This window comes from Aspergillus multicolor (assembly GCF_047715735.1).
Source record: "Aspergillus multicolor strain CBS 133.54 unplaced genomic scaffold BDW74scaffold_17, whole genome shotgun sequence".
NCBI classification, from domain to species: domain Eukaryota; kingdom Fungi; phylum Ascomycota; class Eurotiomycetes; order Eurotiales; family Aspergillaceae; genus Aspergillus; species Aspergillus multicolor.
This window is the reverse complement of record NW_027395968.1, coordinates 497,751-517,484: the sequence shown is the minus strand read 5'-3', so window position 1 is coordinate 517,484 and position 19,734 is coordinate 497,751. Positions and strand designations below refer to the sequence as shown.

Genomic DNA, 19,734 nt, shown 5'->3' with positions numbered 1-19,734 from the left:
ATCAGGAAGTTGTTCTTTGTACTGCGTGAGCTGTTCAACAAAAAAACAAAAAAACAAGCAAACAATTCTAGTCGAGGACCCTGTGTCCAGCTGTCCCATCTAATACTATCTATATATTGTGAATCAACAAATGTCAACATAAGAGACAAGTGGCTCTCAATTTATCGTACTTGAGAAGGAATTAACTTGTTATTAAGATTTAGTCAAGAAAGGTGTACGCTTTAAGTGTGGATGGGACTCAGTATTCAACAGGCTATTGAACTCATGGTTTGAGCATGATCTTTCCATAAAAGAACCCGCGCACCCCATTACTTAACAAGCATAACTCGCCATCAATGAGATCTCGTGTAGTAACAACTTCCTCGGAGCAGAATCCTTGAACGAGGGCATAACGCCTGCTCGTGCCTGCATTACCACCACTTGATAGTGGCGGCGTAATCCACTCAGGGCCGTTATGGTATTGCCGCCGGAAATACGGGGTTGTGATGCTGCCTTCCATGATCTCGCCTCGCGGGTTGACTAGTAGTACCTCCGCGTTAGCTTGGAGTGTCGCGATTCCGGCCCGAGCTCGTGCAGCTGTGTAATCCTCCCTTGCAGTTGTTTTGTGGGTGGTAAGTCCCGACGGCGTCGTGTAGGCAGTGTCGACGAGCACCGGCCATGGGGCAGAGGTTGAACTGATAATGAAGGGGACGAGGAAATTCTCCAGTTCGATGCGTTCGGTAGCAGCGTATTCGACCTTGCAGCCTCCGCTCTGGTCCATGACTATCCGAACACGCCAGCACTTCCCATTTTGAGGTATAAATCTGTCAAGATATTGGGCGAACTGGGCGAGATCTTGCTCGAGAAACCTCACTGCATTCGCCCAGTTGAAATAGCGTGCGGCGCTGCGGAGACGTTCTTGATGGTATGGGAGGAGGTAGTATGGGGTGAGCAGCGGATCGGGGTAGGTATGAGCATTGCCGAGCCGTTGTCGAACTACCGTTGGTAGAGACGGATCGTAGCGCAGCGTGGATATGATCTGGAGGGGTTGCGAAGACATCGTTCACAGGAGTTGTAAAACTTTGGAGCTGGAGTTGCGATCATTTTTGATTTTTGGACCTATCCACGTGCAGCAGAACCGGTTCGCGCCGAGACGCATTGGGCAGTTAGCAGGCATTGTGTAGTCCAGGCGAGCGAGGAAAGGGCGACCAGGCCATCAACTATCACCATTGACGACCCGCCAGTTCGACAGAGTCCCAATGACGATGTTCGCGCTCCGGCATCCATTTGGTGCCATGGCGGGTGTGGAGCAAGCAGCTGGCCATCGATTTTGAATGAACGTGATTGGGCCGACCAGCACAGAGCTCGGGACCGCTGTTGCGTCGCCGGAACGCATAACTTTTTCAAGGCCGCAACTCTTACAACTTCCCCTACCAGACTGAAACGCGGCCTTTTGCCAACCACCTGCCGGTTTGTTTCCCTTCGGTGCTTTCGGCTGTCCATTATAATTGACTCGGATCGATATGCTTAGGATAATCCGACGAAAAGGGGGATAGAAAACATTCGAAAACAGGGCTATATACGACACGAAGCACAAGGGTCCCTTCCTCGGTCATCATGTCAACCGGCGTACCTCTGCCCGAACCATCAAAGAACGTGGTTCTGGACACCGCTTCTCTTCCCGCCTCTTCCACAGCGTCTGTTTGGGATCGCATCTCGAAATGGGTGTCTGAGAACAAGGCGCTCGTCTATACCGTTGCCGGAGTTGCGGTCGTGGTAACCAGCGCCGGTGTCGTCTACTACCTCAACGACTCAAGCCGGTCCGGCAAGACCTCTACCACCCCGGCTACTCCCGCAGAGAAGAAGAAGAAGAAGAGTGGGAGTCAGCGACGCAAGGAGAAGAAGGCCGAGGAAGAAAAGAAGAAAGCTGCGTCTGTCCAGGATGGTGTGTGCTCTGGTCCCGCGCCAAACCGCGCATATGATCGCTGATTCGTCTCAGAGAAAACAGAAGAGAAGGCTGAAGAGCCTTCAGAAGAGATCCCCGAGGTAGACGAGGCCACCGTTGGGCAATTAGATGAGGAGGTGTGTTCCTTTCATTCATTCACGGCCGCCGCTTGCTGATGCAAACATAGACTCGAAAAGCATACGCTGCCAAGTTAAAAGTTGCCGGGAACAAGGCGTACGTTGCCAAGGACTACCCTAGAGCCATTGAGCTCTACGGAAAGGCTATCCTTTGCAAGCCCGACCCAGTCTTCTACTCGAACCGTGCGGCCTGCTACAATATGGAAAAGAAGTGGGAAAACGTCGTTGAAGACACCAGTGCTGCGCTTGCAATGGACAGCGAATACGTCAAGGCGCTGAACAGGCGTGCCACCGCCTACGAAAATCTCGAGAAGTACAGCGAAGCCCTTCTCGACTTCACCGCCAGCTGCATCATCGATGGCTTCTCAAACGAAGTTAGCCGTGTTGCACTCGAGCGACTCTTGAAGAAGGTTGCCGAGAGGAAGGGCAAGGAAATTCTCGAGGCCAAGGGCAAAAAGCTTCCCAGCCCAACTTTCGTTTCCAACTACCTGCAAAGCTTCCGACCCAAGGACCTTCCCGAAGGTCTTGACGAGTCTGCCGACTTCCCCGAAGACTCTGGAAAGGGTCAGCTCCGCAAGGGTCTGTTAGCAATGGGCAAGAAGACTGGCGATGGCTACGAGGAGGCCGCTGCGGCCTTTGTCAAGGCACTCGAGCTTGGCGATCTGGGCGAGTTTGAGGGTCTGGCCCTCAACCAGCGAGCAACCTTTACATACTTGCAAGGTAATGCTCAGGATGCTTTGGCCGATCTCAACAAGAGCGTCGAGCTCGACCCCTTGCTCGTTCAGAGCTACATCAAGCGTGCTAGCTTGCACCTTGAGCTAGGTAAGTTTTATCCCTTCATATATTGCATCCATCTAACATCGCAAAAGGCGAGAAGGACGCTGCCCAGGACGACTTCGAGCTTGCGATCACCCACAACAAGGACGACCCTGATATTTACTACCACCGTGCTCAGCTTCATTTCATCCTGGGTGAATTCGCCGAGGCTGCCAAGGACTACCAAAAGTCGATCGACCTCGACCGAACGTTCATCTATTCCCACATTCAACTTGGTGTCACACAGTACAAGATGGGCTCTGTTGCGTCTGCGATGGCTACTTTTAGAAGGTCCGTGAAGAACTTCGAGGACGTACCGGATGTCTACAATTACTACGGTGAACTGCTCCTAGACCAGCAGGACTTCGCCGGCGCTATTGAGAAATTTGACAAGGCCGTCGAGATGGAGAAACAGAGCAAGCCGATGGGCATCAACGTCCTTCCTTTGATCAACAAGGCCCTCGCTTTGTTCCAGTGGAAGCATGATTTCGCCGAGGCCGAACAGCTGTGCCAAAAGGCTCTAATTAGTAAGTCCATTGCATACGTTTCTTCCATTGCTAACCATAGTAGTTGACCCCGAGTGCGACATTGCCGTCGGAACCATGGCTCAGCTGCTTCTGCAGCAAGGCAAGGTCTCCCAGGCGCTCAAGTATTTCGAGCGTGCTGCTGAGCTAGCGCGTACCGAGCCAGAGATTGTCAATGCCATTTCGTATGCTGAGGCAACCCGAACCCAACTGGAGGTCCAGGAGAAATACCCACAACTCGCCGCGCGCCTGCAGAGCATGGGTGCTGGCTTCGGCGGCCCTCCCCCCATGTAAAACCGCATCTCCTGCTTAGATTGCCAGGAATTTCCATGGCAACTTGAATAATTCACGGTTTTCTCCGCTGTGATTGTATTTATTATTTGATTTCGTTTGTTGATTTCATTCTCTTGGACATTGATATGCGTGCGGGTTGACATGTCTCTCCACTTTGACGATCGTACTGCTGCTTTTGAAACGGGTCGTCCGGAGGCTGGATCCGATCTCCGTGCCAGATTACTGGATGACAAACTCATGTATGTACCATAGTGGTAGGTAATAATGGATAGAGTTGGACGGTATGTGGTGAGGACTCGTTGCGCAAGGCTGGGACCTTGGTACCAGTGAATCTGTACTCCGTAAGCCGATGGCTCGATCGCTCGGGGAGCCCACAGTACGTGTCCACCTGATAGCAATCACCCCACTTAGTCTGTCTACTTATCAGTCCCCGGCAATCCACCGGCGCCTTATCCCCCTCAATCTACGACTATCTATTCAGTGTGCTCCTCTCTCCTCTTGTCCAGCTTGTCGTCTTCATCTCGAAGCCTACAACTGCTGCTATACGTTTCATGGTCTGCGCTATTTTCCGCTTCGCAGGTGCTCTCTGGGTTACATAAGCTCGGGCTCCTTCCTGCAACTTTTCGCCCGGTCAACGTCACGACACTGGGCGCCTGTTCCGTCCTTTTAGAGCCCCCCCCCGGTTGCTCGATCATCAGAGCCTCTGCCAATCTTACCAGTCGATCTCTCACGGATATCTGGCTGCCCATCTAAGCCGCTACTCGAAGTGTACATCTGCCTGCTTGTCTGTGTTGTCTGCCTGACAAACACCGCCCGGTGTCTTAGGCTGACTCCTCTACCCCTCCAGCTTCGTCACCTCTGCAGCCTCTTTTCATTCATCGTCTCCTTTCATCCTTATCGAAGCATCTTATCGACTCCCCAAGCCAATAAACCTCTTTTTGATCATCCCCGAGCTACTTCACTGCAGGAACCAAACGACGTATTCTACATCAGCCCCGGAGGCTTACCACCATGGCTGATAGGAAAGGTACGTACATCGTTCCCTAAGTCAGCGGTTCATGACGTCCCTAAACTGACTTGTGTTGCTCCATAGCTACCGTGGTCCTCCACTCTTTATCCCTCGAGGATCCCATTGTTTCTCGCACCCTCACCTTTGATACTGCTTCAGATCGGGTTGAAATCGGTAGAGCATCGAAACGCGAAAACAAGAATCTAGCCCCGACTTCTCATAATGCACTTTTTGACTCCCGTGTTATGTCCCGAACTCACGCAGTCCTCTGTGCGTCGTTGGACAAGAAGGTGAGCCAGAAACTCCCCAACGTCGAAAGTCGTTATTTAACTGACATGGATTTTGCAGCTAATTTACATTCGAGATCCTGGATCTATGCACGGGACCTGGCTGAACAAGGAAAAGATCCCTGTCAATAAGGATATCACCCTATGTGATGGCGATGAATTGACCTTTGGTGTTGAGGTTGTCCGAGCAGCAGATAGCTTTCCGCCTCTCAAAGTTCGTTGCGAGTGTCGGTGGTCTGAAATACCGTATGCCCTTGATAGACCGGTCTACAAAAGTCTTGCTAATCCGCAGAAAAGAAAGGAGAGAGTACAGAAATCTCAACACCAGCCTTCGACCAATACTTACTGTGTCCCTGACGACGATGACGATGACGAAGTCGAGTACTTGGGTGACCTACCACCTGCTATCGACCTTACAACCGACGAAACGTCTGATTCTTACGATTCAAGTGCTGAGTCAGATTCAGAAGACAGTCAATCTGTGGCTGAGGTTTCATCTCCACTGACATCCCCTGTTCAGCAGCCCATCGATAATTCGTCGTCGATAGGACAAGACAAGCCGCAGAAGGAGAAGTCCAGCAATGAGAAAGTCCCAAACACCGAGCAGCCTTTAGCGACCCCAAGAATGACACCACCTTCAGTCGGTTATGATTCGGTGGACATTGATGGTGACAACCAGTACTACGATGAATATTTTGCACATGGCTCGGATGAAGAGTCCAACGATGAGGATGAGGACTGGGACGTTGACGCCGAGGGAGAGGACGAAGATCAGGGACAAGAAGATCAGGAGGATCAAGAGAGCCAAGCGCCAGAGGAGCGGCATCAGGAGGAGAAGCCTTTGCCTGTTCCCTCGCGTGTATCCTTCCAGCTCGACGACCAGGTCCCGAAAGAATCGACCAATCACATTTCGAACTTCGTTGAGACAGGAGACACCCCGAAGCCAAACGTCCCTACTGAAAAATGGGATGCTCCGCGAATGGTCAACATTTTTACCAATTACCAAAATCGACTGTCCAGCATTCAAAATGCTGCAAGCGTTTTGCCAGAGAACAAGGCCTGTAGCACTATCCCTCAGTCCTTCCCTCAGCCACAAGAACGATCTATCCAAGGAACCTCGAGCTATGTTCCAGTCGATCGCCTGCAGTCATCTTTTGCAAACTATGAGGCGCCGCGTCTGCGTTACAAACCGACTGAAATACTGCCTGAACACTGCTCCTCCCTCCTTCCGCCGATCATCCAGAAACAACCGCCCTCCATCAGATACTCACTTGATACTATGCCACTGCAGGGCTCTTATCCGTTGAACGCAACATACAACGACGGACCATTTGCGACCAGTCAGCCAATACCCCGCGCCTCATCACCGTCGGCTAACAGCAGAACCCCCAAGCCTGATATCGTGCCTTTCATGGATCCACTTGCACCAATGATGCCGCGCGCGTCTTGTGATACAGCACACAACATGATTAGTACTGCTCAGCCGTCACAATCGAGCATATATGGAACGTCTAGTGCAAAGCCCAATTCCCCCAAGAAGAGGAAGGCGTCAGCGATCGAAACAGATTCAGTTGAAGACGATCACCTGAACCGTGCTGTCTCTCCCCTACCGGAAACTCAGGAGACATCCAATGACTATGCTGACCTACCCAATGCCGAGCTTCCCGACGCGCAACCACAGACTATTGCCGCCATTCTCAACGGTGACTCCTTTATGCTTAATGGACCTGACTCACAGCTCACAACTGTGAGTGTCCCGGAGAACTCCAATGAGACCAAAGAAAACGAACATCCGTCCAAGATGATCAAGAGTTCTCATAGGGGTAGTGTTAGAAGCCACGCGGCGACGGCTATTCTTGGGGCAGTTGTGGGGGCAGTAGGAACTATTGCGGCGTTGGCTTCGCTTCCCCCGGACTACTTTGCGTGATTGAATTTGAGCAGCAGGTAATTAAGGCGTTTTTCAGTGGGTTTGTTCTGGGGCTACGGTTCTATGGGTTACTCGTCACTACTTCTTTCCAGTCCTTTCCAGTCCTTTGCGTCATTTTCGTTTCCAAATTTTCTCTGTTGGCGCTACTCCTCGTACTCCATAGTAGGCATGCTAGAAATTGGCACTTGATAATGTTTCAACCCATTCGTCCGGCTGTAGCCTACCCAATGCCTCTTTCTTCCTAGCCTATCCTCTCGTACGGGGTGGTGGGCAGTTGTCAGCTGATCGGCAGCTTCCGTCTTGAATTTCCCTTTTCCTTCTCGAGTTGTCTCACTGAGCCTTGTGCAACATTCCTCTGTGTTTTCTCAGTCAGCTTCTGTCTCCCCATCGTCCCTTCCAGGCGTCGAAGGATTGCTAGGAGTGTCTCACTGCTCTCCCCTGGCTCTTGCCTGATTCAAGCCAACAATGCCAACCACTGACCTCATCCAGGTCCCGGCCCAGTGCGTGATTTCTGGCGGACACCTGCAGCTCGCTTACCCTCAGCGTTCACCCTGGGCAGGAGTATTCATCAACGCTCGCATCTGTTGTCTGTTCTGATGGCTGACAGACAGCCACAGGTACCCTCATACGGATCGCCCTCGTATACACTAGCGTTGGGACCTGCCTCCCTTGCGCGGTTTAGACTTGTTTACGTTCCGAGAACCTTGGCAAGATCCCTGCCTCTTCGCCTCTGCGCTTTCTTCTTGCATGAGCTCTGATATGTCAAAGTAGATGACTCGCACAGCAGACATCCGGTATAGACACCGATGATTGGCCCAACGTCCGTCACAATATTGAGCTCTTGTGCGAATAGCGGCAAATGCTGTTTATATTTTCCGGGTTCACGTGGAGCAATCACTGCTCGGCCTGGCGGTAGACTCATCGAGAGACGGATACCTGCATGCAGCCTCTGCGTCTCATCGAAGATACAGGCCCAGGGTTGACAATCTGAAGCACCGCAAGATCACACTGTCTACGTTTTGCCTTTACATCTATACTTGGAGACATCCAATTTGCTGGCTTTTTCATCCGCTGCCCTTTGTCCGATTGCTTGAACAATGCGGGTATCGTTCAACGTTGCGACAATGGGTTGTTTCTTTGCTTTTTCTGGTCCCCCGAGTCACTCCACCCACGCCTCACTGTTCCCTCATCGAGTTGATGTATTGCCCCTGCCACTGCAGTAGTCGCAATCCTTCGGCTCGACAAAAGCGTTGCTTGTCGTCAGCACTGTGCGCACATGTGCAGGAGGGGATGTCTCCAGGCTAGCCTGGGAATTGACAACGAGCTATTGGGACTGGGGAGGTGACCGTTGCCTGATGGATGTGTTTAAACCCAAGCGGAGGTGTGTTACTCCCGCACAATACTACCTACGGTAAACTCTCGAGGTGTCGGTGCATGCTGCGATTCCACAACGTGAGGCACCTAATCGCAGCTGACTCAATGGAATCGCTTGCCGATAGTTGAAGATGCTTTGTTATTCGGTGTCACCGGATCGTCCCCGTTTTCTCTTCAGACGCGACTGTCGAGCCCTCGTATCTGGCATATTTGGGGCTTAAGATCTTACTCTTCCTCCGTACATTCCGCTGCATCTACCCGTCGGTGGGTTCGATGGACGGCTTAGGCTAGAAATAGAGAGAGTACCGAACTCAATGCCTAGCTTGCGAGTCGAGTCACACAGCTCTCCGTGGCTGCCATGCTTCGGCCTTATCTTCCGTCATAGGCATACGCGCTGTGCTGACTTATTCAGTCTCTCGATGAAGGACCCATATCATGATCCCCACTTCTGCAGCTGCCTGATTGTTTAATTCATGCTCATGTTTCCCATTTGCTGTGGATGGTCAATGATCCTGGAGCAGCCGCTGTGCTTGACGTGCAGGGTGATGTATATGGTCCAGTTGCCAACACTCCGGCTAAGAGTATCAACCAGTCTCCGTCCCGGCTCTACGGGACCTCGATGACCAAGTTCAGAGGGACTCCCATGTTGCTGGCTCGCCTGACACAGGTGACCCGGCCAATCCTGGGGCTGACCATGCGGTCATGCTTGGAATCCTTGATCGATGTCTGTGCCGTCGACGTTGTGCCATTACCGCGGCTTACTAGAGGCATTCTCGATCTAACCGGATATTCGTCGCTTTGGATTCGCTGGTCAAATGCCGGGCCCTTCATCGGCGCTGCCGAGATGGAATTGGACGGGCAGGGCCTTGACTCAAATCCACCGGGATCAGGAACCCTGTGTCTGTACGGTATGTCTCACGGTCAGATACCATCGTACCGGCAGGGAGCGGCCTGGTTGGCCTGTAGTTGCAGCATATCTCACCTATCTCGCTTGCTTTCCCTTGGAATGATTAGGTCGAGCTCGAATCCTGCCATGCGATATTTAGGATGATTCAGCCATGGCTGGTCCTTCACTGATCGATAAATCTTAAATAGACCCCAGCATATAACCTCGCCATCGCTTATCAACTCCCCGACACTTCTTTACTTCAGTCCATACCAACCACCTCGGCCTCTACAATCATACCTTGAACATTTTCAAACACCACTCTCTCCAACCTATATAGCCCTCAGCCAAAATGGTCAAGCCAGCCTCCTCCCTCGACCTTGACCCAGCCCATAAATCCTGCATCGGTGGTCGAACAGTCCTGACATGCCGAAGCTGCGCCGGCAACGCCCCAAGGTTGGCTTCCCTTCACCTCCTATTGTAAGCCAGCACTAACAGTTCCAGAACAACCGTCTGCAGCACCTGCAGCGGTGCCGGGTTCAACATCTTCGTCTGCGCACACTGCAACCCAGCAGCGGCCGTCAACAGTCACATCTCGGCTGCAACATCATCAAGCTCCACACCAGCATCCCTTAGCCGGAGCTCCTCCACCTCGGTCTCCTCGTATAACGACCGGCTGGCATCCAACACAAGAAACGGTGGCTCGGGAAGCGGACGGGTTGAGAATAACCCGCCGCGCAGCCACAAGTAGATGGCTGCGTGGTGTTGAACTTGGTGCTAATACCCGACGGAACCGGAACCGGGATGGGGCTTCTTTTCTCTGGCTATATTTATGATGTCTTCTACTTGACGATATGATCTGTTTTCCGCTAATGGTGTTTTCCTTGTCTCTCTAACGTACATAGTCAATCTCATTGTTCCAACAATCGCTTTATCAGCCCTGCTTACCGGTGAGGCATATAACTCGCCCGGTTACTACTGCGCCTCTGGTAGCTTATAGTAACATCTCATGCAGCGTGACTGAGTGCGGCGGTCGTACAGCAGCATCTCCACTGACCGCTCTTTTCACGAGCCGGCATTCATATCAAGCGTCTGGTTGGCCTTGCTGGAGTCTAGAGAGATCTGTTTCAACTCCAGCCATGAACCCTGCTATCATTCTCATCGACGTCGACCGGTGCTTCAACATCGGAGCCGGATAACCCGAAATCATGCAATTACTGGATTTTCCGAGGTGGAGGTGGAGAGCCGAGTTCCTGGATCCATACCGGTGCGGTATGGAGGGCTCCACTGCTCTTAAATATGACATCCTCACGCCGTCGCAGTCGCAAACTCCAATTTTGAGTCGATCCCTACAATTTGAACCTCCTACAACGATTTTTACTCTCGAATCTACTTGAGTCTTTCCTGTTCAGAATAGCTCTACAGCCAACATGTCTTCATCACTCTGGACGACCACTCCACCACCGAGCCGAACGCCCTACGCAATTCCCCAACTCGAAGGCGAACGACTCACAATCCCCGGCAGCAAAGGCACATTCCGGATCCTCGCATCCTCAAAACAGACCAATGGCTTGATGGCCGTGTTCCAGAGCGGCGCGACGCTCTCCGACGCACCGGGCTTCCACTACCACAACCACGCGCACGACGTATTTCTCGTCACGAAGGGCTACCTGAAGCTATGGAACGGGGATAAGTGCCGCATCATGGGGCCGGGGGATTTCGCTTACGTCCCACCGGTAAACTCCTATCTGCACTACGGTCTGAGCGCGACTTGATACTAACAGCAGCCGATAGGGCATCGTCCACAACCCCGAACTCCTGGGTCCGCACACCGAAACCTTCGGCGTCGTGACACCAGGCGACTGGATCGATTTCTTCCGGTACATCTCCGAGCCGTACTCTGGCATCCTCGTCCCCGAGTCCGATGACCGCGATCTCAAGGCCCTTTTGATACCCAAGGTCATGGCGGCAAAGGGGCAATTCGACGTTGTCTTCCAGCCGAATTATGTTCCGCCGCAGGTGGGCGAGTGGGATGCGGACGATGAGAAGTTGCCGGATACCACGGAACCTGTGCCATTTTATCTAAAAGCGAACACCGGACCGCGGTGGATGCTCGGTGGTGTGATGAGCAGGCCGTTCATCACGATGAAGCAGTGCGGGGTGTGTGCGATTTCGAGCATTGAGTCGTCGAATGTTTATGGGGCGGCGGCGTCGGTGTTATCGCGGTACATGACGTTCGAGAAGGTCGATCATTGTTTGGCGGTTATGGAGGGGACTTTGGTGGTGAAGCTGCAGGGTCAGGGCGAAGAGGTTTTCCGTGAGGGTGAGACGATGGTTATCCCTGCGGGGCAGGCGTTTGCGCTAGAGTTCCGGAGCAAGTTTGTGCGCGTGTGGTCGTTTACGGATGGAGATGGAATCGAGTCGTTGATTCAGAATGCTGGACAGGCATTCAGCGGGGTGGTCTTGCCCGAGACGGTGGAGGGGCTGGAGGTGGACGAGGAGAAGGTGAAGCGAGTCGCGGGGGAGCTGAGCCTGACTATCCAGTAAGAATAATGTACATAAATAGTAATACCAAGAGTCATGTCATTATGCATTTATGCAGCGTCATGCGGGGATGGGCGTGGAGAGTACGGGGTCGGCATTTCCGAGTTTTCTTCCCCAGACCCTCGCCCCAGAAGTTCATCTCCAACTGTCTCATTCTCCAGATTCTGAAGCGCTGAGTCTGTCTGCTTCGATGGATCATGCCACCCCCCGACGATCCCCCTCGCTCAAAGCGCCCTCGCGCCGCGCAGGCCTGTGACCGATGCCGCACGAAAAAGTACAAGTGCGATGAGCTCTATCCGTGCTCGCACTGTAAGAGTACGTCCACTCAGTAGTCACTATAGAGACGAAGCTGACAAGGATAGAAAGCAACCTCAGCTGTGTTTACCAGGGTAACTACCGTCAGCTGGAGAATAGCCGGTCGGCCAAGTGCGACCCCTGACTTCCTGCAGTGTACACCAGCTAATATCCGACAGCTATGTCATTGACCTGGAAAAGAAGGTCGAAGAACTCGCTTCAAAGCTCCAAATCGCTGAAGCAAAACTCTCGCCGCGCGATCATGGCTCTACTGCCTCAATTCCAGCTAACAATGCGACGCCATGCTCAATGTCAATGCCTGACAGACCAACACCGCCGACAATAACTACAAACCCGCGACATCCGGAAGAGCCGGAGCCCTACACAAATCCCAACAAGCAGGCCAAAGAGCAAGATGACGAAGCCGAGGCTGAAGCGAGCGACCCCGTCGACGACGAAATCACCGAGCTAAACCACCACACCAACGGCATCGAGTTCCACGGGAGTACGTCCTCCGTCGCATTCCTCGGCCATCTTCAGAAAGCGCGAAATCCCCAAGCAGAAACGTCAGCGCAATGGCCAAGTCGCCCGCGCGCCCCGGAATACTCTATCGTCTCGACGCTTCATAATGCCAGTTTCTCGCCAACAGCCACGACGGCAGCATCAACGTCGCAGTCATTAGCTACAGTGCACGAAAACAATTACTACTTCGAGCAGGCGCATGTCTTTATGAGCGGTTACTTTGAGAATGTCCACTTCATTCACCCCTTCATCGACAAGGAAGACTTTTATATGCGCGCGCATGACCTCTGGATGAGGCGGACTCCGACTCCCGACCCGAGTTTTATCGCGCTCTACTTAAGTGTTCTGTCGTTTGGCGCGCTACTAAGGGTCTGGGATGAGACGCAGCTGGGCGGACTGACGAGGTTTGAATGGAGTCGGAAGCTGTTTGGCGAGGCTCAGCTATACTTGAATTACCTACATTTCCCGAATAATCTTGATGCGGTGCAGTGCCTGTATCTTATGGTTGGTCTGTCTCGTCTTTCAATTTGCGCTCTTGCTAACCCGGACAGGCCAAGATCTGCCAGAATGAGCTGAACCCTAACTGTGCGTCTTCTCTATTCACATAACGATTGACGAGCTAATCCGCTTGCAGTGGCCTACATGTATCTCGGCGTCGCCGTCCGCACCTGCCTCGCCGCAGGCTTCAACCGCAACGTCCGACCGACCAACGATCCCCGCGCAGAATGGATCTCCAGAACCTGGTGGGGTCTATTCTCTCTCGAAATAGAAATGTCCTTCTCACTCGGCCGCCCCGACACCCTTGGCCTAGACGACTACCACAACCGTCCCCTTCCGCCCCGCGATCACTCCCAGTACGCTATAATCCCATGGATGGTGGATTTCGCGCGCATCACGCGCAAGGTCTCCGTTCAGATCTACCATCGCCGACTCACGCTCGAGGATAAGTTGGCCATGGCACTCGCGATTGAGAATGAGTTGGATTGCTGGATTCGGAGTCTGCCCGAGTGGATTCGGCCGGGGTTCATCAAAGCTCCTAGTGCTGAGACTGGGAATGGCGCGGTTGATAGAGGCGATGGGGGCGAGGAGGTCGGGAGTGCAATTGCTACCGAGGATGGAGTCAACGTTGACATCGGAGGCATAGGTCTTGGTGCCGGGAGGAATGATCTCAAAGATCCGAAGTGGGCAAGGAGGCAGAGACTTGTGCTGGGGATTCGTATGTCCTCCAATCTCCCTTACTCTAGCAGAACGGCTCACTAACAATGCTTTCAGGCTATTACAACGTTAAAACCCTCCTCTTCCGCCCCTTCCTCCGCCACGCTACATCCAAGTCCAAGGCTACATCCAGACCTCGATCCCGATCTAAAGCGGCAAACGGGACCCGGAACCGCTCCGACACAGCAGCAACCGCAAGCACGAACATAACAATGAACATGAAGACCGACACACCCACCGAGCCCGAAACAGACACCGAATCCCTCCTCGCAACAACGATATCCAAATGCCTCGACGCCGCGCAAAACACCATCTCCGTCATCCACGACATCTACCGCGTACACACATTCTTCCGGTGCTGGTGGTACAACACAACCTACGTAACATTCGCAACTTCGACACTCCTCCTACCGCTCTCACACTCCGTCTCAGCGTCGAACCCTTCGCTTGTCTCAAATCAAACCTCACATCCATTCTCCCTATCAACAGACCCGCAAACCATAAAATCCCTAACCCGCTCCGTCGAAAAAGCAATCGAGATCCTGGAAGCCACGGACGAGAGCGTGGTTACGCGCAAATGCGCGGATATTATCAGGTATTATCTTAGGGAGTTTCAGGTTCGAAATGGGAATGTCGAGCACGGCCACAATAACAGTCACAGCCAGAACCAGGTTCAGAGCAATAACCAGGTTCTGCGCGAGGGAAACGGGGTTGGGAATGGAGTCGTTGAAGGCAAGGAGATGGGCGTGAGCACAGGGACAGGAGCAGCAGGGGGAGGAATGGGGCTGGGGCCAGTGTCTGGATGGTTGGGCGCGCAGCCTGACACTACTGGACCTGCACCGCCTCACGCTGATGGCTACACCAACGCCGCTGGAAACGGCTACGGATATCCCGGCGGTGGAGGAGACGCAGGAGCAGGGGAATTTGACGGCCCGGTACTTTATTCATAACCCTACTCTCCATTAAATCTCCCCATATACTAACAACAGTCTCTAGGAATGGGCCTACGGCTTCGGCTTTCCCGACTGCTCATTTGAGGGCATAGCGCGCTTCTTTGATGACATAGGGCCGTTGCCGATTCTGGAGGAGTGATTTGCCCATTTAGTAACTTGCGTGCTTATCTAGGGACGCTATGCTTTTTGTAATTTATGGAGGCTTACAGGGCGCTTAGCGTGGTGTCTGTGTTCGTTCGTTTGACTTCATGTATATATTCGTTTGCGCAGTGCGTTCTCATATACAAAGCAATATCATAAATGTACATAACGCCATCCCAGAAGCTTGGAAACAAATGAAAAACACCAAGCCAAGCGTTCGCCACAAAGTCAAAGTCAACCAACCTAGAGAACAAACTTGCCCACTCCAAACAACAGAATAGGCAGACAAAGCGGCAAATATGAAGACAAGCCAGTCCAGGAGAGCAGTGTCTGTCCGGATCTCAACCCCTTCCCTGAACCAGACGCGAAGATATCTGGATTCGCCGCAACAGCGTTCTGCACTTCCTTGACTGCGTCATATCCGTAGAGCCACGGTTGAACTTTAGGACATGTCCTGTTTATCACCGTCAGCACGCCCATGGAGGGAGATTGAGTAAGAAAATGTAACTTACCATCTACTCGGAAACCCACGCTCTCCCACTTCCGCAAGCACAACTTCCTCGTTTCCCAACTGGGACTTGAAGAGCTCATCTCGCTTCCTCTGTTCCTCGCCATCCGGCAGATGGAAGTCATGACGCTGCTTGAACGTCTCGCGGACAATCGCCTCGCCTCTGTTCTTGCGCAAGGACTCGTATAGTTTCAGAATTTGCGGAAGCTGTGATTTGCTGGTGAGGTGGCCTAGTAGTCCGCCGAGAACAGCGCCGTCTTCCAGCGAGGAATTTGCGCCTTGCGCGAGGTACGGCAGCATCGGATGGCAGGCGTCGCCGCTGGCATGATTGTCAGTTTGGCTGCTTGGATAGAATAAGGGGAGAGGAAGGGAAGGCGCACACAAAGACAAGGGTTGATGACGGGTTAACCCAGGTATCCATTTCAGCGTCTGTTAGTTTGTTAGTCAAAGTTATGGACAGATAAGGGAGGTGGCGAAGTACGGTGCATGAGCTTCCACTTGTCGACTTTGTCCACGTATGAGAGGAATTGCGTCAGGCTGCTTCTGGTCAGCATTATATACTTCTTAACTGGTGAAGCAACATACACAGGATCCCAACCCTTGAACAACCCTCTCATCTCCTCCACCGAGCCCGCCTCTCTCGACACTCCAGGAGGCAGATTATCCGGCACCAGCAGCACGATATTGATCATGTCACCCCCTCGCATGGAATACGAAACGACATGTGCCCCGGGCCCAACCCAGAAATGCACCTGCGGATTTTGCACAAATGCTCGCAGCTTCGGGTCAGAGATCTGGTCGACGTGTAGCACGATCCGATACGCCAGATCCCCGGTAGGCAGGGGCTCGTCTTTCCGGTTATGCAGGCACTCCCGACACCGCGACCACAGCCCATCTGCGGCGACGACGAGGTCGGCTGTGTATGTCTTCCCTGATTCCGTGACGACCGTTGCGGTGCTCGTCTCGGTCTCCCGCGCGTCGACTATACTCTTCACCCGCTCTGCCAGAACAACGGTCACGCCGAGCTCCTTTGCTCGCGCATACAGCGCCTGCTGAAGATCAACACGGTGGACGTCCACAAATGGTGCATCATAGCGCGCCCGAATGTGTTTGTCAAACGATGCGTCATGAGCGAGGACATCGCCTGTATACCGATGTACGGTGAGGGTCTTAGGCTCGGGTGCCTCACGCCAAAGAGATTCTCGTAGATCCCAATGCCTGAAGAGCCGTGATGCATTGGGTGTGACTTGCAGTCCGGCACCGACCTCAGCGAGCTCGACGGCTTGCTCGAGGACAGTGACGTTGTGGCCGGATTGGGCGCAGGAGATGGCTGTCGCGAGGCCGGAGAGGCCGGCGCCGACGACAAGGATGTTTAGAGAAGTCATGGCGTTCTGTCTGTGATTGATGCTTGTGTAGAGAGAAGCGTCAAGTGAATGAAGGGGATGTTATAGCTGTGTGCAGCTGGATGTCAGCTCGGAATATCCGGGTCGGATTGTCCAAGCACGAGATACCCGGGGTAGCCAGCCATTGGTGGCGAACGGCCGGGGTCTGGGGAACGGCAATACGGAGTAAGCCGAAGGAAATGCCTTGAATGGGCGGAATACGAATGGATGATCCGGGAGTGTGCTTACTGCTTACCCAACTCGCAGCGATCTGCGTCGCGGGGTGGACCTTGCGGTATGCTGGTGGTCATTGCGTATACAGAGCAATTGTTCCGCTATAGCACCAACGTTTCAAAGAAGTCACTATACAAGGCAGATATGCGAGATCACTTACCAACTAAATCTTACTCTCTGAAAATCCTCTGAAAATCCTCTCGCTGCTCCAGATATTTTTCCAACAAGGACACTTCTCGGCCGACAGACCTAGCCCTATATGGATCACGGCAGTTGTACGATTCCTTGACACCAAAAAAGAGCTTTCCGGGTTGACAGGAATATAAGAGTAGGAATATAATTTCCGGCTGGGAACCAGACGCAGATGGCCAGCGACCACTTGAGCAACAATCTAGGGAAGGTGCAGTCGGCGTCGTTGTAGGGTCGTACCTTCCTCTGATGGCAGAATGGCGAACCAAGAAGGAACGACCCAGGCCTGAGCAAATACGGCAGGAACGACCAAGAACCGGAGCCGGTCTGGGTCGCTCCTTCCTTCTTGATAGTTATGCGGCTCTGACACAGACAAGGAAGGGGCGATCGTCTCTGACCGTGTCCCTAGCAACCCTACAGTCCCGGTCGTGCCTGCCGCATTTGAATCTTTTTTGCCTCTGGTCGCAGCTTCCTTATAGAAGTACAAAGTACAGTCAGGCATATATCAGCTTTAGAGGCCTCTCGGACGGAATCTGTTGCCATTAGTCATTTGGCATATGGGACACATATCTGTTCCTGCAGTTAGCGGTTACGCAGGAACATCAGGTACGAAATAGGACCCCGTCTCGCCTTACATATATGTGTACAGATATGCACTGTGCTTGTAAAGCACACACGCCCAACAATCGAGGATGAACAAACCTAGGGCTGGAGGCACTGAGTGGGTCAGATCAGGAATTTAGCCCTAATTTACATTGGGAGAAGGACCTTGTCCTCCTACGACACCACTGCTCGGTCCTCGATGTATGTACTGCGAGTCAAGAACGGCATCAAATAGTAAATCATGTTTCCACCATTGACGAGACGAACCCTTTTCCAAGTTGAACTGTGTCAAGCTGGCGGCGTAGATATGAGTGGGCCCATGATGTAGTTCGATGCTCGATCGAACCGGTGGGGAGATAGGGTTGTTGGACTGTGCTACTAGAGTAGTGCTTGAAAGCTCCAACAATGCGTATTAAAGCATAGTCTGCAAATATAGAAACGAATCCGAAGATGAGATACTGTACACTGTCCGTACAAGCTCAGCCAACCGATAACCAAATGCAGTGAAATCCAAGGAAAGCAGACTCATTCTCCACCCCACCAGCCCCAACTCCCATTCCATCCCATCCGATTAGTAGTATTAGGTTTTAACATATCCCGTGGTAACGTATTATGCTTAGCAACCGGATCCAGCCAGATTATACATCGCCGTGTATGTCGTTGTCGTTGTTAGTCGTTGTCAATCAATTAGTACCATCCATCGTAACTTGTCGTGCGGTAGCTTATGCTTGAACATTGACCGTTTTAGACCTGGGCCATAGTGGGACGACCGCTTCCGCGGGCAGGGCCAACGCGAGGGCGCAGGTTCGCACCAGCGCGGCGGGACTGGAGGATTGAAAGAACCCAGGAAGCGGCATATCCAGCCCATGCGAACCACAGAAAGGCAGTCGATGCCTGAGCCTCACGGCAGCGCTTCTCGGGGTCATGCGACCCATTAGTGATTTCGTTGTTAAGGATATATTCCTAGTATTTATTAGCGCAAGTCCGCTTATCCTTTAGGGTACAGAGGACGTACCCGGTTGCTGCAGCTGTGACACTCGAGCTTAGCCGCAAGGGCAATTGCGGAGGTAAGGAAAAAGATCATGTTGAGCGTGTCCAGGCCGATCAGGATGATAGGGTGGATGGCCCAATCTGGATTCCAGGATGCCGGGACGAGATAGAAGAGTGTGAGCATGGAGAAGGCCGCGACGAACATGGTGTAGTTGACTGTCGCGGGGTTGCCGGAGTAGGCCTGGGCGATCATGTTACCGATAAGGGCCATGACGAGCAGCGTCCAGATAAACTGAGACCGAGTGTTAGTTTGTAAGTATACTAGCTAGGCGCATGCTCGTAGACGCATCTTACCTGCCAGACCCGGAGGCCAAGCTGGATTCCTCTCATTGCCATTTTGATGTTGTTATTCCGCGTACGATAGAGCGGATGAATAAAGGCGCTAATGCGATGGGAAAAGTGATGAGACGGTGAAAAGAAAGGAAGGGCGTGATGGTTTTAAAGGGCGGAAGAGTCGGGATGGCCGCAAGGGCGCTACGTCATTGAGCCTGTGCTTGTCCAGAATCGTGAAATCACCAGTCGATCAGCCCTGCAATGTTCGTTTGTGCGCCGATCTCGATCTTCATTACTCCGGTGCTGTACAGCGTCAGGCTCCAAGCTGGAGTATTCCCGTGGTCCGAGCCAACCGAGCGATGTCATCTATCTTAGATCGTACAGTACACTCTTCTTCTCGAGTTCAGACCCTGTTGATTATGCGATGGAATGAATATCCGCGATGAACGCAGCATTCCGTCAGACGATCCGGTCTGGACCGCTGGGTCCATCCGGAGTTCGAGTCCAGTGGGACGACTCAAATCTTACGAGTGAGCTTGAGATTTAAGCTTATGGTGGCTGAACTAGTCTGTCCGTGACTAGAAATCCGCTTACATGCTAATGCTAAAGAACAATAAGACACCAGGCTCCAGGCACCTTTATTTAAAA

The 19,734-nt window shown here is 52.7% G+C and overlaps 8 protein-coding genes across 8 annotated transcripts; 5 read left to right on the top strand and 3 right to left on the bottom strand.

The window, feature by feature from the left end:
* Positions 1-218: 218 nt before the first annotated feature.
* On the bottom strand, positions 219-1,447 carry BDW74DRAFT_35399 (uncharacterized protein). The gene has a single exon (XM_073732599.1). The coding sequence runs from the start codon at positions 1,037-1,039 to the stop codon at positions 263-265; it is 777 nt and encodes a 258-aa protein (XP_073582646.1). The 5' UTR covers positions 1,040-1,447; the 3' UTR covers positions 219-262.
* On the top strand, positions 1,288-3,805 carry tom70 (putative mitochondrial outer membrane translocase receptor (TOM70)). Its single transcript, XM_073732598.1, has 6 exons — positions 1,288-1,449; positions 1,511-1,924; positions 1,979-2,061; positions 2,112-2,883; positions 2,931-3,404; positions 3,448-3,805. The coding sequence occupies exons 2-6, from the start codon at positions 1,597-1,599 to the stop codon at positions 3,693-3,695; spliced, it is 1,905 nt and encodes a 634-aa protein (XP_073582645.1). The 5' UTR covers positions 1,288-1,449; positions 1,511-1,596; the 3' UTR covers positions 3,696-3,805.
* A 901-nt stretch (positions 3,806-4,706) lies between these two features.
* On the top strand, positions 4,707-6,918 carry BDW74DRAFT_179501 (FHA domain protein; the record flags this gene model as incomplete). The annotated part of the gene is made up of 4 exons (XM_073729480.1): positions 4,707-4,722; positions 4,789-4,994; positions 5,053-5,237; positions 5,289-6,918. 4 exons carry the CDS (start codon positions 4,707-4,709, stop codon positions 6,916-6,918), a joined length of 2,037 nt encoding a protein of 678 aa, XP_073582644.1.
* Positions 6,919-9,530: 2,612 nt separating this feature from the next.
* Positions 9,531-9,929, top strand: BDW74DRAFT_179500 (uncharacterized protein; the record flags this gene model as incomplete). Its single annotated transcript, XM_073729479.1, has 2 exons — positions 9,531-9,634; positions 9,683-9,929. The coding sequence occupies 2 exons, from the start codon at positions 9,531-9,533 to the stop codon at positions 9,927-9,929; spliced, it is 351 nt and encodes a 116-aa protein (XP_073582643.1).
* Positions 9,930-10,123: 194 nt separating this feature from the next.
* On the top strand, positions 10,124-11,798 carry BDW74DRAFT_35271 (cupin domain-containing protein). The gene is made up of 2 exons (XM_073732595.1): positions 10,124-10,914; positions 10,973-11,798. The coding sequence occupies exons 1-2, from the start codon at positions 10,609-10,611 to the stop codon at positions 11,723-11,725; spliced, it is 1,059 nt and encodes a 352-aa protein (XP_073582642.1). The 5' UTR covers positions 10,124-10,608; the 3' UTR covers positions 11,726-11,798.
* A 1-nt stretch (position 11,799) lies between these two features.
* On the top strand, positions 11,800-14,968 carry BDW74DRAFT_35352 (Zn(II)2Cys6 transcription factor). The gene is made up of 7 exons (XM_073732596.1): positions 11,800-12,037; positions 12,085-12,148; positions 12,196-13,042; positions 13,090-13,123; positions 13,173-13,754; positions 13,811-14,688; positions 14,750-14,968. The coding sequence occupies exons 1-7, from the start codon at positions 11,920-11,922 to the stop codon at positions 14,843-14,845; spliced, it is 2,619 nt and encodes an 872-aa protein (XP_073582641.1). The 5' UTR covers positions 11,800-11,919; the 3' UTR covers positions 14,846-14,968.
* BDW74DRAFT_35370 (putative monooxygenase) lies at positions 14,897-16,852 on the bottom strand. Its single transcript, XM_073732597.1, has 5 exons — positions 15,941-16,852; positions 15,837-15,892; positions 15,736-15,784; positions 15,360-15,674; positions 14,897-15,301 (listed from the first exon to the last, which is right to left on the bottom strand). Exons 1-5 carry the CDS (start codon positions 16,738-16,740, stop codon positions 15,091-15,093), a joined length of 1,431 nt encoding a protein of 476 aa, XP_073582640.1. The 5' UTR covers positions 16,741-16,852; the 3' UTR covers positions 14,897-15,090.
* Positions 16,853-18,181: 1,329 nt separating this feature from the next.
* Positions 18,182-19,303, bottom strand: BDW74DRAFT_35135 (MARVEL domain-containing protein). The gene is made up of 3 exons (XM_073732593.1): positions 19,108-19,303; positions 18,779-19,045; positions 18,182-18,726 (listed from the first exon to the last, which is right to left on the bottom strand). The coding sequence occupies exons 1-3, from the start codon at positions 19,147-19,149 to the stop codon at positions 18,508-18,510; spliced, it is 528 nt and encodes a 175-aa protein (XP_073582639.1). The 5' UTR covers positions 19,150-19,303; the 3' UTR covers positions 18,182-18,507.
* Between the last annotated feature and the right edge of the window lie 431 nt (positions 19,304-19,734).

Excerpts from the sequence above, each read along its gene's own strand:
- BDW74DRAFT_35370 (XM_073732597.1), bottom strand. The coding sequence starts at position 16,740 with ATGACTTCTCTAAACATCCTTGTCGTCGGCGCCGGCCTCTCCGGCCTC. Across the intron at positions 15,785-15,836 it reads CAAGTGGAAGCTCATGCACC|ACGCTGAAATGGATACCTGG; the intron begins GTACTTCGCCAC and ends ACAAACTAACAG. Across the intron at positions 15,302-15,359 it reads CGTGGGTTTCCGAGTAGATG|GACATGTCCTAAAGTTCAAC; the intron begins GTAAGTTACATT and ends GGTGATAAACAG.
- BDW74DRAFT_35352 (XM_073732596.1), top strand. The coding sequence starts at position 11,920 with ATGCCACCCCCCGACGATCCCCCTCGCTCAAAGCGCCCTCGCGCCGCG. Across the intron at positions 12,149-12,195 it reads GAGAATAGCCGGTCGGCCAA|CTATGTCATTGACCTGGAAA; the intron begins GTGCGACCCCTG and ends AATATCCGACAG. Across the intron at positions 13,124-13,172 it reads GAATGAGCTGAACCCTAACT|TGGCCTACATGTATCTCGGC; the intron begins GTGCGTCTTCTC and ends ATCCGCTTGCAG.
- tom70 (XM_073732598.1), top strand. The coding sequence starts at position 1,597 with ATGTCAACCGGCGTACCTCTGCCCGAACCATCAAAGAACGTGGTTCTG. Across the intron at positions 1,925-1,978 it reads AGCTGCGTCTGTCCAGGATG|AGAAAACAGAAGAGAAGGCT; the intron begins GTGTGTGCTCTG and ends GATTCGTCTCAG. Across the intron at positions 2,884-2,930 it reads TAGCTTGCACCTTGAGCTAG|GCGAGAAGGACGCTGCCCAG; the intron begins GTAAGTTTTATC and ends ACATCGCAAAAG.
- BDW74DRAFT_35399 (XM_073732599.1), bottom strand. The coding sequence starts at position 1,039 with ATGTCTTCGCAACCCCTCCAGATCATATCCACGCTGCGCTACGATCCG.
- BDW74DRAFT_35135 (XM_073732593.1), bottom strand. The coding sequence starts at position 19,149 with ATGGCAATGAGAGGAATCCAGCTTGGCCTCCGGGTCTGGCAG. Across the intron at positions 19,046-19,107 it reads TTGGCCTCCGGGTCTGGCAG|TTTATCTGGACGCTGCTCGT; the intron begins GTAAGATGCGTC and ends ACTCGGTCTCAG. Across the intron at positions 18,727-18,778 it reads GTCACAGCTGCAGCAACCGG|GAATATATCCTTAACAACGA; the intron begins GTACGTCCTCTG and ends AATAAATACTAG.
- BDW74DRAFT_35271 (XM_073732595.1), top strand. The coding sequence starts at position 10,609 with ATGTCTTCATCACTCTGGACGACCACTCCACCACCGAGCCGAACGCCC. Across the intron at positions 10,915-10,972 it reads ATTTCGCTTACGTCCCACCG|GGCATCGTCCACAACCCCGA; the intron begins GTAAACTCCTAT and ends AGCAGCCGATAG.